Source organism: Mytilus galloprovincialis, chromosome 3, assembly GCF_965363235.1.
Source record: "Mytilus galloprovincialis chromosome 3, xbMytGall1.hap1.1, whole genome shotgun sequence".
Taxonomy (NCBI): Eukaryota; Metazoa; Mollusca; class Bivalvia; order Mytilida; family Mytilidae; genus Mytilus; species Mytilus galloprovincialis.
The window spans coordinates 94,522,691-94,540,290 of record NC_134840.1 but is presented as its reverse complement, the minus strand read 5'-3'; the positions used below and the strand labels follow the sequence as shown (position 1 = coordinate 94,540,290).

General features: G+C 31.4%; 2 protein-coding genes across 4 annotated transcripts in view; both read right to left on the bottom strand.

The window, feature by feature from the left end:
• Positions 1-563: 563 nt before the first annotated feature.
• Positions 564-17,600, bottom strand: part of LOC143069436 (uncharacterized) — a 36,183-nt gene continuing 19,146 nt past the window's right edge. For all 3 annotated transcript variants that reach the window (XM_076244067.1, XM_076244068.1, XM_076244066.1), the window contains exons 7-12: positions 12,806-12,889; positions 11,231-11,291; positions 4,636-4,678; positions 3,345-3,463; positions 2,326-2,436; positions 564-836 (exon numbers count right to left, since the gene is read on the bottom strand). In XM_076244067.1, coding sequence (XP_076100182.1) covers positions 579-836; positions 2,326-2,436; positions 3,345-3,463; positions 4,636-4,678; positions 11,231-11,291; positions 12,806-12,889 — 676 coding nt within the window. In that variant the 3' untranslated portion in view covers positions 564-578. The remainder of the gene's footprint in view (positions 837-2,325; positions 2,437-3,344; positions 3,464-4,635; positions 4,679-11,230; positions 11,292-12,805; positions 12,890-17,600) is intronic.
• LOC143069834 (uncharacterized) lies at positions 7,326-9,760 on the bottom strand. The gene is made up of 3 exons (XM_076244639.1): positions 9,460-9,760; positions 8,337-8,701; positions 7,326-7,533 (listed from the first exon to the last, which is right to left on the bottom strand). The coding sequence occupies exons 1-3, from the start codon at positions 9,703-9,705 to the stop codon at positions 7,326-7,328; spliced, it is 819 nt and encodes a 272-aa protein (XP_076100754.1). The 5' UTR covers positions 9,706-9,760.

Here is a 17,600-nt window from a genome sequence, read left to right as displayed (position 1 = left end):
TGTCGAGAATGGATAAATATCATATTACATGAGATTTGGTGGTGGAATCTGTTTCTCTAATGATTTTCTAACATTATGCAGGCAAACTTATTCCTTCTTTTCGAATGATCTGCAAAAAAGATGTGACGTCATCAGGCATGGTCGCCTTTTTTCATGTTGTCACAATAGGAAATTCAGAGGAAAGCAAGAAAATTCATAGTCATAATCGGATTTTAACCAATGAAGTACTGAGATCAAACAAACCACACGTTGATTAAATTTTGTCTATACAATGGGTGCAGAAAGGGATAAATTAACGAAGAATAAGAGAAATATATATAACATATGGGTTACATATCATCAACAAATTGCATGGCATTGACTGGATAAGATCTTAATATGATCACTTCACTGCACTATTTTGTTTGAACTATCAAAGAAGTGATATAGAAATCATATCAGAAGCAAAGGGTTTTGATTGCATTCACCAAAAAATAAGCATAAAACAACATAATGACAAACTCCTATGCTCTGGAATTGAATTACCAACTTTAATCCTCAAAATTGGACAAAATTAAAAACAATTTTAAATTCCAGTATCATTTATTCATTTTCTTGCTTTTCGTTTTCTTATCTTTTGTATTAAAAGTTTTATTTCCTTTTGGTTGTCCTTTTGTTTTCTCATCAAATCTGAAATGATTTTGTTTGCTTGATTTCTTCACATGTTTATTTTTCCTGTCACTCAAATGTTGAAATGGATCAGTCTTCTTATTGGTACTTCTGAAGCTCAGTTTCGTATTATCCCTTACAGGTTTTGGTCCAGGTTTATAGGCCTTCCTTTCTTTACTGATTATCATCTGTTTAAAAGTTAAGGAATTATATGAAAGAAAAACATGCTCATATAATTTTTTTTGGCAATTTGAAGATCATGCCTCATTTTAAATGTATGTTGCTATAAACATATTTGTATCACAATATTACTTTGTTGAGGTACCAAAAAACATAAACTGTTATCAGAATTTTGTTTCCGGTATGATCTTCACATTGAAAACAAAAAAACTGAACCAATTTCACCAAATCAATTCAAATCAAAAGGTATTTTTGTACTCAAAAGGGTTTGATAACATCATATAGCGATATAGATCCTTATTTGCCTTTTCTTGTCTAGAAATGATGTAGCCTTTTAGAGGATTCCAGAATTGTGACAACTTTTACATGATATACACATAAATATCAATATCAACATAATGCATTTTTACTTTTGAACATGGTACACATTGGATTATCTCCCATTTACCAGTACCAATCACAGTTGATATTATGTTGATAGTCCTAAATATTAAGCTTTATTACAACTGGCACATAAACTTAACTTAAACCAAGAAAACTAAACATTGACCAATTAACCATGAAAATGAGGTCAAGGTCAGATGAGCCATGCCAGGCAGACATGTACAGCTACATGTAACAATTCATCCATACAACAAATATAGTTGACCTATTGCTTATAGTTTAAGAAAAACAGACAAAAGGTCAAGGTCAGGTGAAAACTGTCTGACGGGCTTGAGGACCTTGCAAGGTATGCAAATACCAAATAGTTATCCAATTACTTATAGTAAAAGAGAATTTAACATTTCAAAATATCTGAACTTTTCTTCAAGTAGTCACTGAACCATGAAAATGAGGTCAAGGACATTGGACATGTGACTGATGGAAACTTTGTAACATGAGGCATGTATATACAAAGTATGATGCATCCAGGTCTTCCACCTTCTAAAATATAAAGCTTTTAAGAAGTTAGCTAACACCGCCCTGATAACTACCCCTATGGTGAGCTGCAACAAAAGTCGCAGGCTCAACAAAAGTAGCAGGCTCAACAAAAACTAGTTAACTGTACCTGAAGCTATATCAAATATGTGAAACCCTTGCTTTAAAGATTCAGTCAACAGGAAGTACATCAGGAGCATTATACATTACTCTGTATAGCATGCTAACATGAATCTTGATTCCAAATTTTAAAAAACCTTGATTTGTAGTTTTAGAGAAAATGCAATGAAAATTAAACGTATGGCCATCAAGTATAATGATATAGAAGTATTCAGTGAACAGGAGCAACCAATCTGAAAACGCACAGTAAAGATCAGTAAAGCATTGTCACCATGAAGGTCGATTTCAAGTTTCAGGAAGCACTTCTTAGTAGTATATATAACTCACATCCATTGTATAATTTTTTTCCTTCTCAACTTGACAATAGTAAAATTTTTATGGTAAGTGTGTTAGTCTGTTATTTGAAACTATTATAAAAATACACAAATAATCATAAACCAAAGGTTTAAAAAAGGATACTTTTTCTTTCTGTTTCTGGGCTGCTTTCACATCACATCTCATAACCCTCAGTTTCCTCCCCTTTAATTGACTTTCATGGAACTTCAAGGCAAACATAACACCATCATTTTCCTGTAAAATATAAAACACACACAGGGCCATAAAAAAGATTACGTTTGTTTGCCCTAATCCTACATACCCAAAAAATCTTTTATTGTCCTGATTTATAAGTTTTTTTAAAGGCAGACAGACCAAGAGGCTAAAAAACATTTGATGCTTTAATTTCTCTTTGTCAAAATAGAAAAGAAAATGCCTACCTACCTACCCACTGTTTCAACCTTTGGGTAGGGTTTGGACAATAAGTGTTGTGTATAATTTCATTACATTTGATTGAGTCTAAATAAAGTTAGAGAAAGGAAACCAATTTCTGGACAAACAGATGTATGGATAAACAAACATTGGACATACAGTTGGACGTTCAGACTGACGAGGCTAAAACTTAATGGGTCCCTTGCTACAAATGGAGCATTACAACATAACAAAAGTAACATGAATCAGTTTACAACACACTCTGTAAGTGGGGATATAATAACAAAAGCTTAGTAAATGTCATTTTCATGTAACATTTGAGCTGCGTCGGATAGAAATCGACCTTATGCAAATGAATATCAATACATTTTTAACCTTTTGTCGGGTTGAAAAAATCGCTATGAACAATCAGTATATGTAACTGTTGATATGAGATAACTTTGTTGATATGACAACCCTATATATCAGACCAAAATTTATCTTTGAATCGTTTTTTAAATGTTCCAAAATTAAACCAAGTCTTATACATATATAAACATACGTACACTTGCATAAGGTCGATTTCTATCCGACGCAGCTCATTTCATTGTTAATCAACTATAAACCATCAAACAAACTGAAATCTTTGCAAATTCAGGATTAATCATTGTATAAATTGTTACTCATCTTTAACTGTATGTATAAATATGTATTAAGGTTTACCAGTTCCAAGATCTGAAGTAAATACTCACTTTGAACTCTATATATCCAATACCCTTTCCTGTGCCAGTTTTATTATCTCTTATAATTCGGACATTTTCTATTTCTCCACAATCTTCAAAATGTTTCCATACTTCATTTTCTGTTATATCTAGAATAATCAGAAATTCATTTCATGTAAATGACAACTTATTTAAATCTCCCAGAAGAATTCAAGCACTTATTTTTTATAAGGTTTAGACCTTAGATGTAACTTCGATGGCCAAATGGTCTAAGTAGTTAATACTGTAATCAATAGCCAGTCAACACTGAGGTTGTGAGTTCGAACTCGGTTGGTACACTTGACTCCAATCTTAATTGACTAGAACTGTCAGTTTTCCTATCGAAGGTCATGGTTTCTCTGGGCACTTGGGCTTCCTTCACTAATCAACACTGAACGCCACAAAATAGCCTAAATTGGGTGCTTAAAAGTGGGCTTAAAACACCAAAAATCAAATCAATTTTTTTTTGTGTTATATAACTAACGTCACAATGTGTGAGAACACCTCACGATCACACATAATTTGTTGTTGTAAGGTTTCATAATGCTATCAGGTAGAATTGCCCTTGAAAATTAAAAGTACTCAAACTCTCAAACTCCCTATGATCATACTCTAACCATGTTGGATGGAAATTTGATGGGGCATATGCATGCTTTAATATCCTAATAATGTTTCTCCTTGTTTTCAAATTACAGTTTTCTTCTATTGATAAACTGAACATATTGATGCAATTTACGAATCAAATAGGGTTAAAGGCTGAACGGTGACCTATAGTTGTTAATGTCTGTCATTTTGGTATTTTGTGGATAGTTGTCTCATTGGCAATCATACCACATCTTCTTTTTTATATTACACAAAATGATTCGAGTGTTGTTTACTGATGATCTTGGCCTTTGACCTATGGTCTTAAAATATGTTGACACATTTGATGAAGATAAGATGCATGACTGGTTAATAAACTAGACTTTTTAGGAGCAACAGTAACAGATAAAACAAGAATGTGTACAAAGTACATGGATGCCCCATCCCCACTATCATTTTCTATGTTCAGTGGACTGTGATAATGGGGTAAAATCTCTAATTTGGCATTAAAATTAGATAGATCATATCAATGGGAACATGTGACTTCAACTTCATCAAAACTACCTTGACCAAAACTTTAATCTAAAATGGAACAGACAGACAAACAGACAGAGGAACGGACACACATAATGCAACCATAATGCCCATAAATTGGGCATAATAGATGGGGTATAAAAATACTTTATATAAACTCACTAACCATAAGTCATGTTTCCAATGAAAACTGTATTGGCATCATCATGCTGTAATGAAAAAATATCATAATTGTTTCAAATGCATTGGAATATCTCTCATTACAGCGGATTCTTCTGAGTGTGTAGCCAAAGGTTATATCTTTGGTTAGCTTGCATGTTAGCTGAACCGTGAAGTCATGGTTAGTTTAGGTAAACTACCCTACTTTAAGAATAGACAAGTCCGACAGAAAACCAGTCTATCTGTCTGTTGGACTATGCTACTTCGAAAAGAGGGTAGTATACCTGACCTAATGACTTCACGGTTCAGCTGACAAGCAAGCTAACCAAAGATATTACCTTTTGCTACACACTCAATGGAATCCGCTGTAAAAGTATACTGTGAGTTCATTTATAATCATGTATTGAGGAAAAACAATATCTTTGTTGATATTGGATTTTGTGGATTTGACATTTAGTCTGCATACAATACTGCAAAAAAATCAAAAAATTTTTGAACATTTAAGAGCTTGTCTCACAGAAAACCATGCAAAAGTGTCCAGGAGTGATTCTCACAGAATGTCATGAAATTTGGTACAGACAATTGCTTAGGCCATGCCAATATCACTTGTAAAATTTTTTGCTTGAATTTTTTTGGATTGCGGAGTTTTGCAGCGCCATCTATTTTTTACCATTTTTTACGGGAAAATTGGCAAATTTTAGTCTTTTTTAATCATTTTCAATGAAAAAATAAGCAATTATAGGCAGGATTAATATCCTTTTTTACCAATTCATGTGAAAAACCATTATATAAGGAAGAAAAAAACAGAATAATTAATATATATTTATTTCTATGGCAGTCCAATTTCTCTATTCATAGTACTGGTGTACAGTGAATTGGCTATTTCAGCCAAATAAGCACCTGACAAAAATGCTAAAATGGCGAAAAGGTGAAGCTGTAATTAAAAGTTAACTGTATCAAAATAAACCTCTCTGATAAGTTAAAGAAATAAAAAAAATCCACCCACGGCAAATAATTAGAAATATCGGTAGTTTGTTTCTTAGTACAGCTAGTCCTCTACATATTTCAATCTGTATTTGTATACTATTTTCAGTGTATAAACTCATTCTTTTTCTAAATAAAGCAATAACTACTGGTTTAGATTTTACAAATCAAGTGTTTTATTAATACAAATGTTGTTTTCTGTAATTTAAAGCAATATTATACTGCAAACATAAAATCAAAGTGCTAAAAGCACTCATGGAAAGCTTTATAAAAAAAATAAAAATGACAAATTATTGATACAACATTGAAATCTACCAGGTGAATGCTAGTTTTCTACCACATTTCAATACAATTGATTAATTCAAATCAGAAAAATCCTGTGAACAAATAATCAAAGTACACAAAGAACTTTAAGAATGTATTTTTATATATTTGTATTGTTTCAGCTTTAACACTAATTTATCTGCATGATCTGATTGTTTGCACTTGAACCATTTTTGGATGAGAATCTGAAATGTTTATAAGCTTAATATAAAATACCATCTTTTATAAAGGTATAATTTCATTAAATTATTTGTGAATTACTTGAAATAAAGGTAGATAACTCCTATTTGCAATGTGACTAAAGAAAATACACTATATTTTTATATAAGTAAATTCCAAATCATAATTTCAGTAAACATTATTAAATGATCAACCTTGCTAATTAAAATAAGACTTCTGAAAATTTACAAAAAAAGAAATCAGAAACTACTACAATATAAAACATCAGTCAGGATATTAATAACATAAATGAGTAAAACATTACATAAACAAGTACAGATGGACAACTTTAAATACAACACAGTTGTATCTACACAGTAATGCAAAATAAAAAAAAACTTTCAATTTAAGTCATTATTCCAATGTGAAAAAGAAAATTATGAGAAATGATGTTATCTTCTTTGACACCAACTAGTCAAACTCAGATAATCTTTTACATTAAAAATTGCAAAAAAAAAGAGAATAAAAAATATATAATATAAGACTTATAGTTCTTGCAGTATAAGTAAGAGGAATATTAGTTCAGGAACAAAATAGGCTAAACTCATCAATTCTTTAATGTGCTCCTTTTCCAGATATTAAATTAAAAAAAAAAAGTCTGACTCATACTTTAACTTTATATTTGCATTTTTAGTACATGTATGATTTGGGTCTAAAAAGCAAAAGAAAATAAATTTAGAATCTGCTCAAACATTGTCAAAATGTATTTTTATATGGCATGTATGGGATACCTTTTAAAAAAAATTAAAACAAGAATGTGTCCTCAGTACACAAATGCCCCACTCGCACTATCATTTTCTATGTTCAGTGGACCGTGAAATTGGGGTAAAATCACTAATTTGGCATTAAAATTAGAAAGATCATATCATAGGGAACATGTGTACCAAGTTTGAAGTCGATTGGACTTCAACTTCATCAAAAACTACCTCGACCAAAAACTTTAACCTGAAGCGGGACAGACGGACGAACGAACGAACGGAGGGACGAACGAACGGACGCACAGACCAGAAAACATAATGCCCCTCTACTATCGTAGGTGGGGCATAAAAACAAAAGAGTCAGAAAACTTTACACAAATTCCTAAACCTGTCCTAAGTCATGTAAGAACATCATTAAAGTAATAAACCTATGAAATATCTACAGTTTTGTATATATACTGAGACACTATGATTATGATTGTATGTTAATAGCTAAGAAAACATTGTCAACCATATTGTTCATATTTTCATTGTAGTCATCTGTTTCTAAAGCTGTCACAATTTCATTAAGTTTCTCGTCATCTTCCATTGTAACTTCTTCAAGCACACATTCATTTCGAGAAAATGATTGTTTTTTAGATGGAGGAGGTGTAGTGTCATGATCAGATAACTTTAATTTTCTAGACAAATAGGATGCAATGAATCCTTTAATTTGTGTGCTGCTCAACCATTCTTCTTTTATGAAAAGTTTTTCCCCATTTTCATTGCAAGCTTTCTTTATTTCTTCAGATAAAGAACCACAATCTGGACGTTTTCCAGTTTTGTCACAAGCTTCACAAATTTGAATTAAGTAATCTTTTACTTGTAGTGAGAATCGGGTTGATTTTCTCTTGTTTTTTATAGCCCATCCCATTCTGTCCTCTGAATTACTGTTAATATTAAGGGGGTTCGCGGGTCTAAATCATTTATATAGGATTTCTCTATATTTTTCTATAAATGAACTTTATCTTATAGTTAATAGAAAAATAAAATAAAAAAATGGGGTCACCGTTCATTTGCGCTCACAATCTGCCTTCGAAAGAAGCATACATCTTTGTAAAAGTGTTTTTGTTCTGTTGAACTAATAGGAGAAATAAATGTAATATCGAAATAAAAAAAGAAATTTATTACAGAAATCGCTCAAATTTTACAATAATTTAGTTTAAGTACAGCATATATCGAAATTATATTAAAAAATGTAAGTCACCGATGAGTTAAAAGAGATATTTCAATTTTAAAGCCAAAAAATGGGATTTTTCCATCAAAGGGAGATAATTTGGAACTTTTTCAATGATGTTTACATTTTAAAAGTCATCTGAAGCCAACACGAATTAATTGTTTTGAATGTTTTTTGTACCATATGATAAAGTAACAACTACAAAAGGTAATAAATAAAATTTGTAATGAAAAACAAATGTTTAATTTTTTTCTGAAATTTTTATACCCTCGAGCCTCCTTAAGTTCAGTATCTGATGTAAGTGTTGACACTAATAAATTATTAGATTCCCTGAGTGTTTCACATTTTGAGGCATACATATTTACAGCTTCGTCCATACTTGTACATGAATTTGTGACATATGAATGATTTCCAATTGCTAAATGTCTTTCAAGATTGAAACACTTGGCAAATATCTTCTGACATGAAGGATCTGGACATGAAAAGAATGAATCAGTTTCAGAAATGTGGTCATTTCCAACTGTTTCAGAAACTTCGTTGGCAACACTTTCATTAGTGGTGTTTTCATCGACATGGTGCTGGTTAAGTGAAACAGTTCCTACTTCATGTGCTCCAGGAAAAGGATCATTTATCTGAAAAACATGAAACATTTGTAGCTGCATTTTTAGGAAAACAGATTCATGCAACTGCATATGAACAAATAAAAAACCCGCAACTCTGTGGAGCCTGAAGAGCTTATCTAATGACTTCAGATAAGTGTGGCCTTCTTTTTTATCCAAAAAATGACCAGTAGTTTCAGAAGTGAATAATTTTGTTGATGGACCATTGGTTTTATCTTTTGAATGGTTTATCACTTATAACTTTTGGGGCCCTTTATAGCTTGCTGTTCAGTGTGAGCCAAGGCTCAGTGTCGAAGGGTGTAACTTGACCTATAATGATTTACTTTTATAAATTGTTACTTGGATTGAGAGTTGTCTCATTAGCACTCAAACCACATCTTTCTATATCTAAGACATCAACCTGGTCTTTTGAACGAGATGAGCCATAAGAGGATAAGAATATTATTTTTTAATTAACTATACTTATTTGTGTTGTTAGAAACAGTTGTCTGTTTTATATATAGCCTATATATAAGAAATCTATTAAAAATCTATTAACAGTTGTCTGTTTTATATATAGCCTATATATATAAGAAATCTATAAAATGTTTCTATTAAACATTCATCAACTTCTTAAATTTGCAGCTTGCTTAACTCTGAAGGATAGAATTTTTTATAGCTGCCTGTGGTATGGGTTTTGCTCATTGATGAAGGCTGACATACAGTGACATATAGTTTTTAACTTCTATGTAATCTAATGTATATCAGTAATTAACAGGACTCTAAATTACCTTCAGGTTGTAAACTCTTTCTACTTCAAGGTTTTTATCTGTAAGTGTTCCATTACCTATCTTCTTTCCACTACCAACATTGTATGCTTTCTTCACAATAATTCCATCATCCAAAAAGGTGAAATTGTTGAAAGTACTGATTCCTGGAATCTTAGTTCTTATCTTAGGTTCTACTTCTTGATTTACAGAAACTATACAGGCTTGTGTCCCTTTTACACCTCCGTGACTTTCCAATGCTGTTTTCATATCATTAGTATTTAAAATGTCATGTCCTTCATTGGCATACTTAAATATATGCAGTCTACAACTGACGGTCTTACTGTCACACAAATCTTTTCCGGCCTGAGCCTCACTGAAGTTGTACTGCTTGATTTTGATAGGAAAGTCTTTGTTACATTGTTGTATGAATGAAATAAGATTTGTGCAATGGTAGCAAGCAGCATTGTCACTTTTCAGGAATAATTCTTCTAATAAGGGTTTGTCACTTTTGAATTCATGAAGAAAGTGAACAAGTATATTAGCAATAGAGAACCAACCCTGTGATCCATCCTCTAAAATATGCACATAACAAAAAAGATCAAGTTTTTCTCTGTCTATTGGTGAACGAAGAACAAGGCATGAAAAATGCCAACTGATTCCTTTTTTACCAAAAAAATCTGACTGTGTTTCTCTATAGATGAATGGCAAAAATTTCATACCCCAGTCCATTATAAGCAGTCCTTGATTTTTTATATTTTGTTAAACTTAGAACAATGTTTAAAATAAAGATAATTTCATGAATTTCTAGCTTCACCTTTTCTGAAACCAGTGACCCAAACTTTATTGAAAAACAGCATATGCAGAAGTAGGTTTCATATATAGCATTCTATAAAATAGTCAAAAGAGCAAAACATCTCATAAAAGTATAAAACATGATCTATTATAGTTGTTATTATAATATTATCAAGTTTTAACCCAACACAATGTGCATAACATTTTGTAGATGCTCTTCAACTGAATGGTTTTTATGGTAGAAAATCACGGGGGGGGTCTCTTCCTATATAAAGGTATATACATATGTGCCGCTGGAATGGGTCCCTTTTTTGATCCGTCAAATATATCAATGGGGTGCAATTTTACCGAGGAAATATATCAATAGGTAGTAATTGACCGATTGTGATATATCAATGGGTGATAAATATATGAATGGGTTATGATTTCGCTGTGAAATATATGTATAGGTAGGGATTTCACAATTATTCAATATATGAATGGGGGGTGTTTTTAAAATCCCAGCTGCACACCTGTACCCAAAATCCCATGTTGAGACCCCCCCCCGTGTAGAAAATCAAGCCATTTCAGTCAAATATGCAAAATAGGCTGTTACTAAATATAGACACAAATTAATGGAATCTAAAATGGTTTTTATTATTTCTAATGTACTTAACATCTTAAAAATCTAAATTGACCAGACAAGTTTTGACCATCCACCTGGACGATTTTTTGAATTTTGCATGGTTTTCTGTGAGACGAGCTCTTAAATTTGAGGTTTACCTGTACCCACAAAATCAACTGAAAGTGAAAAGAATAATAAAAAGAGGGACACAAGAAAGACAATTAATGTGTTGTTTTTTGTTGTTGTTTTTTTTAAATTAGACCTGAAAGTCTTTACATCAAAACAAGTAATTACAGATAAGTAAACATGATTGGGCACTTTTTTCACAAATTTATTGAAAGTTTTTATTGATCTTGTTGCATTGCATCTGAATATTGATAAAATTCTGTCTCTTACCCTCTTTGAATTATTAGATATATCCACTCTGATATGATTCCCATCTATTTCCTGACCATTTCTGTAATGTAACATAAGTAAACATACTTAATATGCATATGGAATGCTTTGAAAATTACAGATGTAATTTAATTGATGTTAATGAGAATTAATCATTTTTATTTGTCAATTATAACAAGAATGTGGTCATAGACACAGATGCCTAATCCGCACTATCATTTTCTATTTTCAATGGACCGTGAAAATAGGGGACAATCTCTGATTTGGCATAAAAATTGAAAAGATCATAAAATAGGGAACATGAGTACTAAGTTTCAAGTTGATTGGACATCAACTTCATCAAAAACTACCTCAACCAAAAGCTTTAACCTGAAGCGGGACAAACAGACCAAACGAATGAACAAACAGACGGACTGACCCACAGACCAGAAAACATAATGCCCATAAATGGGGCTTAAAAATAAGAAATTGTAGTATGATTGCCATTAAGACAACTCTCCATAAGAGATTTGTACATTTATTTCTATTCAAATGTGAATTTTTCTTTTTTGTCTGTTTGCTTGAATTTTTTTGTAATTTTTTTATGTTATGTATATCAAATTTGTTATGTTCATAAAGGCCTGAAAAAAGCAATATTATATTTGAAAGTGTGTTACCCTCATTTAATAGACCACTTTAGAGTTTGCCCATCATTGGAGAAAACTCGTCAATTATGCAGGCCTTTATGATGACATTTACCAGATAGAGGGGATTTTATGACATCTTTTACAGGATAGAGGGGAGCGCCTGTATACCTGCACTATATAAACCATCATCAAGGGTCTTAGTGATCGCCATTGTGCGGGATAAACTAGAAATAATATTTGTTCTGTAGGTACTTAATCACAATTCCCTAGTGACAGCAGTGCAGAGATAATTATGAGAATTCAATTTGCCGAATGATACTTGCAATGTAGCTGTATAGTTTTCAAATCACTCACTCAAAATTGGAACCGAAGTGGCGATGACCCTAAACACACAAATGATGTTCACTTAAATCAAAGTTTTTGACGGAAATGCATAGAACTCGAAAGTTGTATTTTTGAAATTATTACTGCTTATTTAAATGTCAATTAATAATTTCAATCAACACCAACACAGCTTAAAATGAGTATCTGCTGCTACTCCATCAAACAACTGGCTAGAGAAACAGTACAGTGAAAAAGTAAATGAAATTTTAAATTTGCTGCTACAGGTAGTTACTTTTTCATGATCACATACATTGTATGTACCCTACATATTATCCTTCTAAAAAGGTATGATACAAAAACCAATGAAAATTTGATCTACTGTCAATTCAGAGATTATTGGGTGCATATATTTTTATGAGATTTTATCAATTTAAACCAAAATGTGATATTTTTTTTTTTGCTATACAGAGAAAATTTCAAAAAATCCGAAGTGCGAGTTTAAAATATATTGTGATTACAATCCTGTCACATTGACATTGCAATAAATTCTGTATTGACAAATAATAATTGACCATATAAATTCATCTTCAAATTACAAATCTTAAATTCTTATCATGTAACTCACAATAATAGAGCTCTTCCTGCACTATCCTCTTCTTCAAAGCATACGTAGGATATAATATTGTGTCTGTCTTTGTGAAATGTTTTGCTAGAAATAAATAAAAGCATGTAAAATACATTTAACATTTTGTCATTAAAATAAGGATTTCTAGAAACCTTCGCTGTTTAGCGGCTGGCTAGCCATCAATACAATATTTTATTCATTTCAGGCATCCTTCTATGACTTGTTGAACTTCCCATGTAAATTTATATACTGATCAAAACTTGGCAAAAAAATGAAGTCCCTGGATATAGTAAATCTGTTTTGCATTTGCCAAAGTTTGAAAGAAGATTTTTTAGGAGAGTTAACTGACATATTTTACAGATTATTAGCCATCTCATACATTTAATAATAAAAGAGCTGATGGCTTAGAATTTCATTGCGGTTAGATTGTTGAGTTTTTATATTTTCATTTTTATCATTTATAAACTGTTACTTAAAGGGATAATTCGCGATTTTTCACTTTTCATCTTATTATGTTCATAATACCATAATAAACAGCTGCGCCATGAGCGCATGATACGCCCGACGTCTTGTGTGGAAGTTTTATGCAATAATCATAAATAGTTTCTGAGAAAGTTTTAAGCAATAACCATATACTGTTTTTGAGAAAGGGCGGGACATGTGAAACCCCCAACCCTGTTTTTTTTACAAAAAACTAAATATCACTAAAATAAAATTTTGAATCAAAACCAAAAAGTATACAGATCTTTAGATTAATATAACAAAGAAGTGTGTAAACTTTTAAGCAATAATCATAAATTATTTTTGAGATACAGCGCAACATGTAAAAAAAACCCTCCCCTATTTAACAAAATACTCAATAACTCCAAAATAACGTTTTGAATCATCACCAAAAAGTATACAGATCTTTAGATTAATATAACAAAGAAGTGTGTAAAGTTTTAAGCAATAATCATAAATTGTTTTTGAGATACAGCACAACATGTAAAAAAAAAACCTCCCCCTTTTTTACAAAATACTCAATAACTCAAAAATGAAATTTTGAATCATCACCAAAAAGTATACAGATCTTCAGATTAATATAACAAAGACTTGTGTAAAGTTTTAAGCAATAATCATAAATCGTTTTTGAGATATGGTGCGACATGTAAAAAACCCTCCCCCTTTTTTACAAAATACTCAATAACTCAAAAATGAAATTTTGAATCATCACCAAAAAGTATACAGATATTAAGATTAATATAACTAAGAAGTGTTTAAAGTTTTAAGCCATAATCAAGAATCGTTTTTGAGATACGGTGCGACATGTGAAAAAAACACACCCCTGTTTTAGTTACAAAGTGCCGTAACTCGAAAAGTCTTAATCTTATTTTCACCAAAAAGTATACAGATCATTTGACCATCGTAAGTAACAACTATGTTAAGTTTCATGAAATTTGGATAAGTCGTTCTCAAGTTACGGTGCGACATGTTTACGCCGGACAGACAGACGGACGGACAGACAGACGGACGGACGGACGGACAGACAGACGGACGGACACCGGACATTTGTATACCATAATACGTCCCGTCAAAATTTTGACGGGCGTATAAAAAACATATTCACCAAGTTTTATTTCGATATGAAAAGTAATAAAGGAGAAAATTGGGAATTAGTTATTTTATTTTATCAAACTTCCTGACTTATGTGACGTAGTTTAAGTCTTTGAGCATGCCGGGAGTGAAATTAATCTCATTTAAGTCTTGTTCGTTAACCATCTAATAACGCTATTTAAAGCGCATCGACGACTTTTGGTGTAGCTATTAACCAACGAAAAGTAAGTGATAGCCATGCAACTTTTTAAATTAGATTGTAGGATTCATGTGTGGATTTTTTATATGAATTCTAGTAATTAACTAAAAGTAAATAATACAATAGAACATTTTTATGATTTTTTTTCTTCAAATACTCAAAACAAAAATATGAAACTGACACGATCGATAGTGTATTAAAAAATACATGTTTGTATTCTGAACTTTTTGCTTCATTCCAGAAAACATTTTCACTTGCTTGTACTGTGGAAATTAAATGTGTATTAATTTGTGACACTTAGTGAATGTTGAATGCGTAGTTAAACTCAAGGTAATTAAAAGATTAGCATTATGTAATTCTTATCTTTTGATCTTCATTCAGTGACACCTAGGCGTCACGGTTCAGCATTTCAGGTGTGAACAACATTTCGTATGAATGATATACGGGAGTCAGTTATAGTTATAGACACAGAAATGTAAGAAAAAGAATTAAAATGAATTTACGGGAGAAATAAGGTCGCACAATAACTGGATAGCTGTTGTATATTTTTATTTATCATATATTTAGTACAAAATACAGCAATTTTGTATATCTAATAAAGGTTCTTTTTTCCAGTCTGTATCACCTACCCTGTATCGCATACCCCGTATCGCATAGCTAAACCCGTATCGCATACCCCGTATCGCATAGCAAAATCCATATCGCATACCTGGCGTGACGTCATAATTAAAATGACCTCAACGTTTGACCTATGACGTCCAGTTGCTGCATTTTGAGGCTTAGGGAAAAATGATTTCTATTAAAAAAAAAAAAAAAACGTCCTATCATTTCAACTAAAATCGATTTTTTTCCAAATAATTATTACCCAGTAACTTGACGAGCGATTTGTATTTAAAATAGTACAATAAGATGTAGAAATATCTTAAGTTTTATTGTTTATTTGGTCATAATTTTCGTGAAGTTTGTTTCTGCACAAATGCATTTTTTTACAATTTTAATTTGGTTTTAAAAAATATATGATAAACAGAATAATACATGGCAAAATCCGTATCACACGCCGTATCACCCTCGACCAATATCATCCCTCGGGCCTAAAGGCCCTCGTGCTGATATTGGTATCTCGGGATGATACGGCATATGATACGAATATTGCCATGTATTATTCTCTATATATTTTGCATAAGCTCACTTTTAAATGAATTATGACTTCTGATTAGTTTTGTAACGATAAAATACTGAATTATTTTAATTGAATAAATTTATAAATAAAAATAGCCTTCTAAACACGAGTGTATGAACTAAAAATTGTACCTTTTTAAATTAAAATCGCCAACCTTTAATATTTCAAACAGATTGCAATTATATAATTTAGTCCATCCAAAGCGATCTTTATTTACCTATTTAGGAATTAATGTTCTCATCAAAATATTTTAAATCTCACAACGCATGCATGAATACTTCAGCTATTTGAAAAAAAAGATGTTTTAAAAAAATGACAGGAAATTTAAGGATCCTCTTGGAATGGAATCGAAAAATTACGAATAGAAATTCTTTTCAAGTGTGAAAAACGTCAACTAAATTTATTCATAATCAGGAGCGTCCTTATATTAAAATAGTCTTCTTCTCACAACGAATAATACTTTAGCTATTTGACCCAAGATGTTTAAAAAAAAGACAACGAATTTAATGTCATCTTAATTTCCCTATTTTTGAATGTAATTATAAGTCTGTTCAACTGGCAAGAATATCCCTATAAAAGCGAACAAGCAGTTTATTCTTTAAATTGCTGTCATTGAATATCAAGAAAGAAAATAAATCCCGAAATCAATTTGAAACTTTAATACTCAAAAGTTTTCCTAGAAAATATTCACATCCCTTGGAGTTTATTAGTGTACGTCCATGCAGTTGCATATGTTTTACATGAATGTCGGAACAATTGTGATGATGTCGAATTTCTTCCTTTATTGGAGAACGATCTAATTGATATATAAATTTGTTATTTTACTATGTTCATAACTTCGATGAACCGAAGCAAGTTATTATATGATAATCGACCTGTATTTAAATCAAATTGGTCCTCTTCTTCTTCTTTTTCTTTTGGTATACAATAGTCTATCGAATTCGATGATTACATACTGTTGGCATACGTGGACTAGTCTATTTACAAAACTGTTACCCCAATATACACAAAATGTATGTTTCTTTCTTATGTTCAATGTATACATGTATATATCTTATATTGCGATATAACTCCGTAACTTTCTATCCAGGCGTAGAAATGAATCGTCGACAAGTGCGTACATTTTTTTTAAATCAATATTTCTGGTATGTTCCAATCTGTCCTTTACTATTGACAACGAGTATATATTACATTTTCCCAAATTAAACCTTGGAAAAAAATAAATAGATTTTTATTTTATCAAATCTTTTTTTGTTGGTATTATTTATATTTTTATAAATAATATTCTTTACACCAGTAATGTTATTTATAAACAAGCGTATGAGTTTAGTAATGACTAGTATATTATATCACTTTCGGACACGCAAGACAGAGATGTATATTATACACCTGATAGTTCAAAATGGAGAGTTATAAGTTATCGGCCGTGTACACTGATCAATACCTACAGAAGTGAAACGATGCATGAACTTGCAAGCCCGACAGGAAATCGCTTGAATACCTGGACGTGTCACCTCACACCCCTCACAATACCTTTGGGAGTAATACCTTTAGTCATGCTGGTGATCAGATGAGGGAAGATCCGAATTTATTTGAATAAAATGAATTACTTTAAAGAATTATAAACGAATTAGATTTACGAAAACAGTTTTCACGGAACACTTATTTATGATTTAAACTTTGACTTTTTAACTAATTCCAATATTAACAGTTTAAAAATAACAGACTATGGTTATTTAAAAAAAATAAGAACATTTCCCGTATCAAGTTAGTTTGTCAGATAAAACAACCGTACGATTGACAAGATATCGACACGCAATTAC

Coding starts and splice junctions, on each gene's coding strand:
- LOC143069834 (XM_076244639.1), bottom strand. CDS start 9,705: ATGAAAACAGCATTGGAAAGTCACGGAGGTGTAAAAGGGACACAAGCC. Junction 8,702..9,459: donor AAAGAGTTTACAACCTGAAG/GTAATTTAGAGT, acceptor CATGTTTTTCAG/ATAAATGATCCTTTTCCTGG. Junction 7,534..8,336: donor GAACTTAAGGAGGCTCGAGG/GTATAAAAATTT, acceptor CTATTTGTCTAG/AAAATTAAAGTTATCTGATC.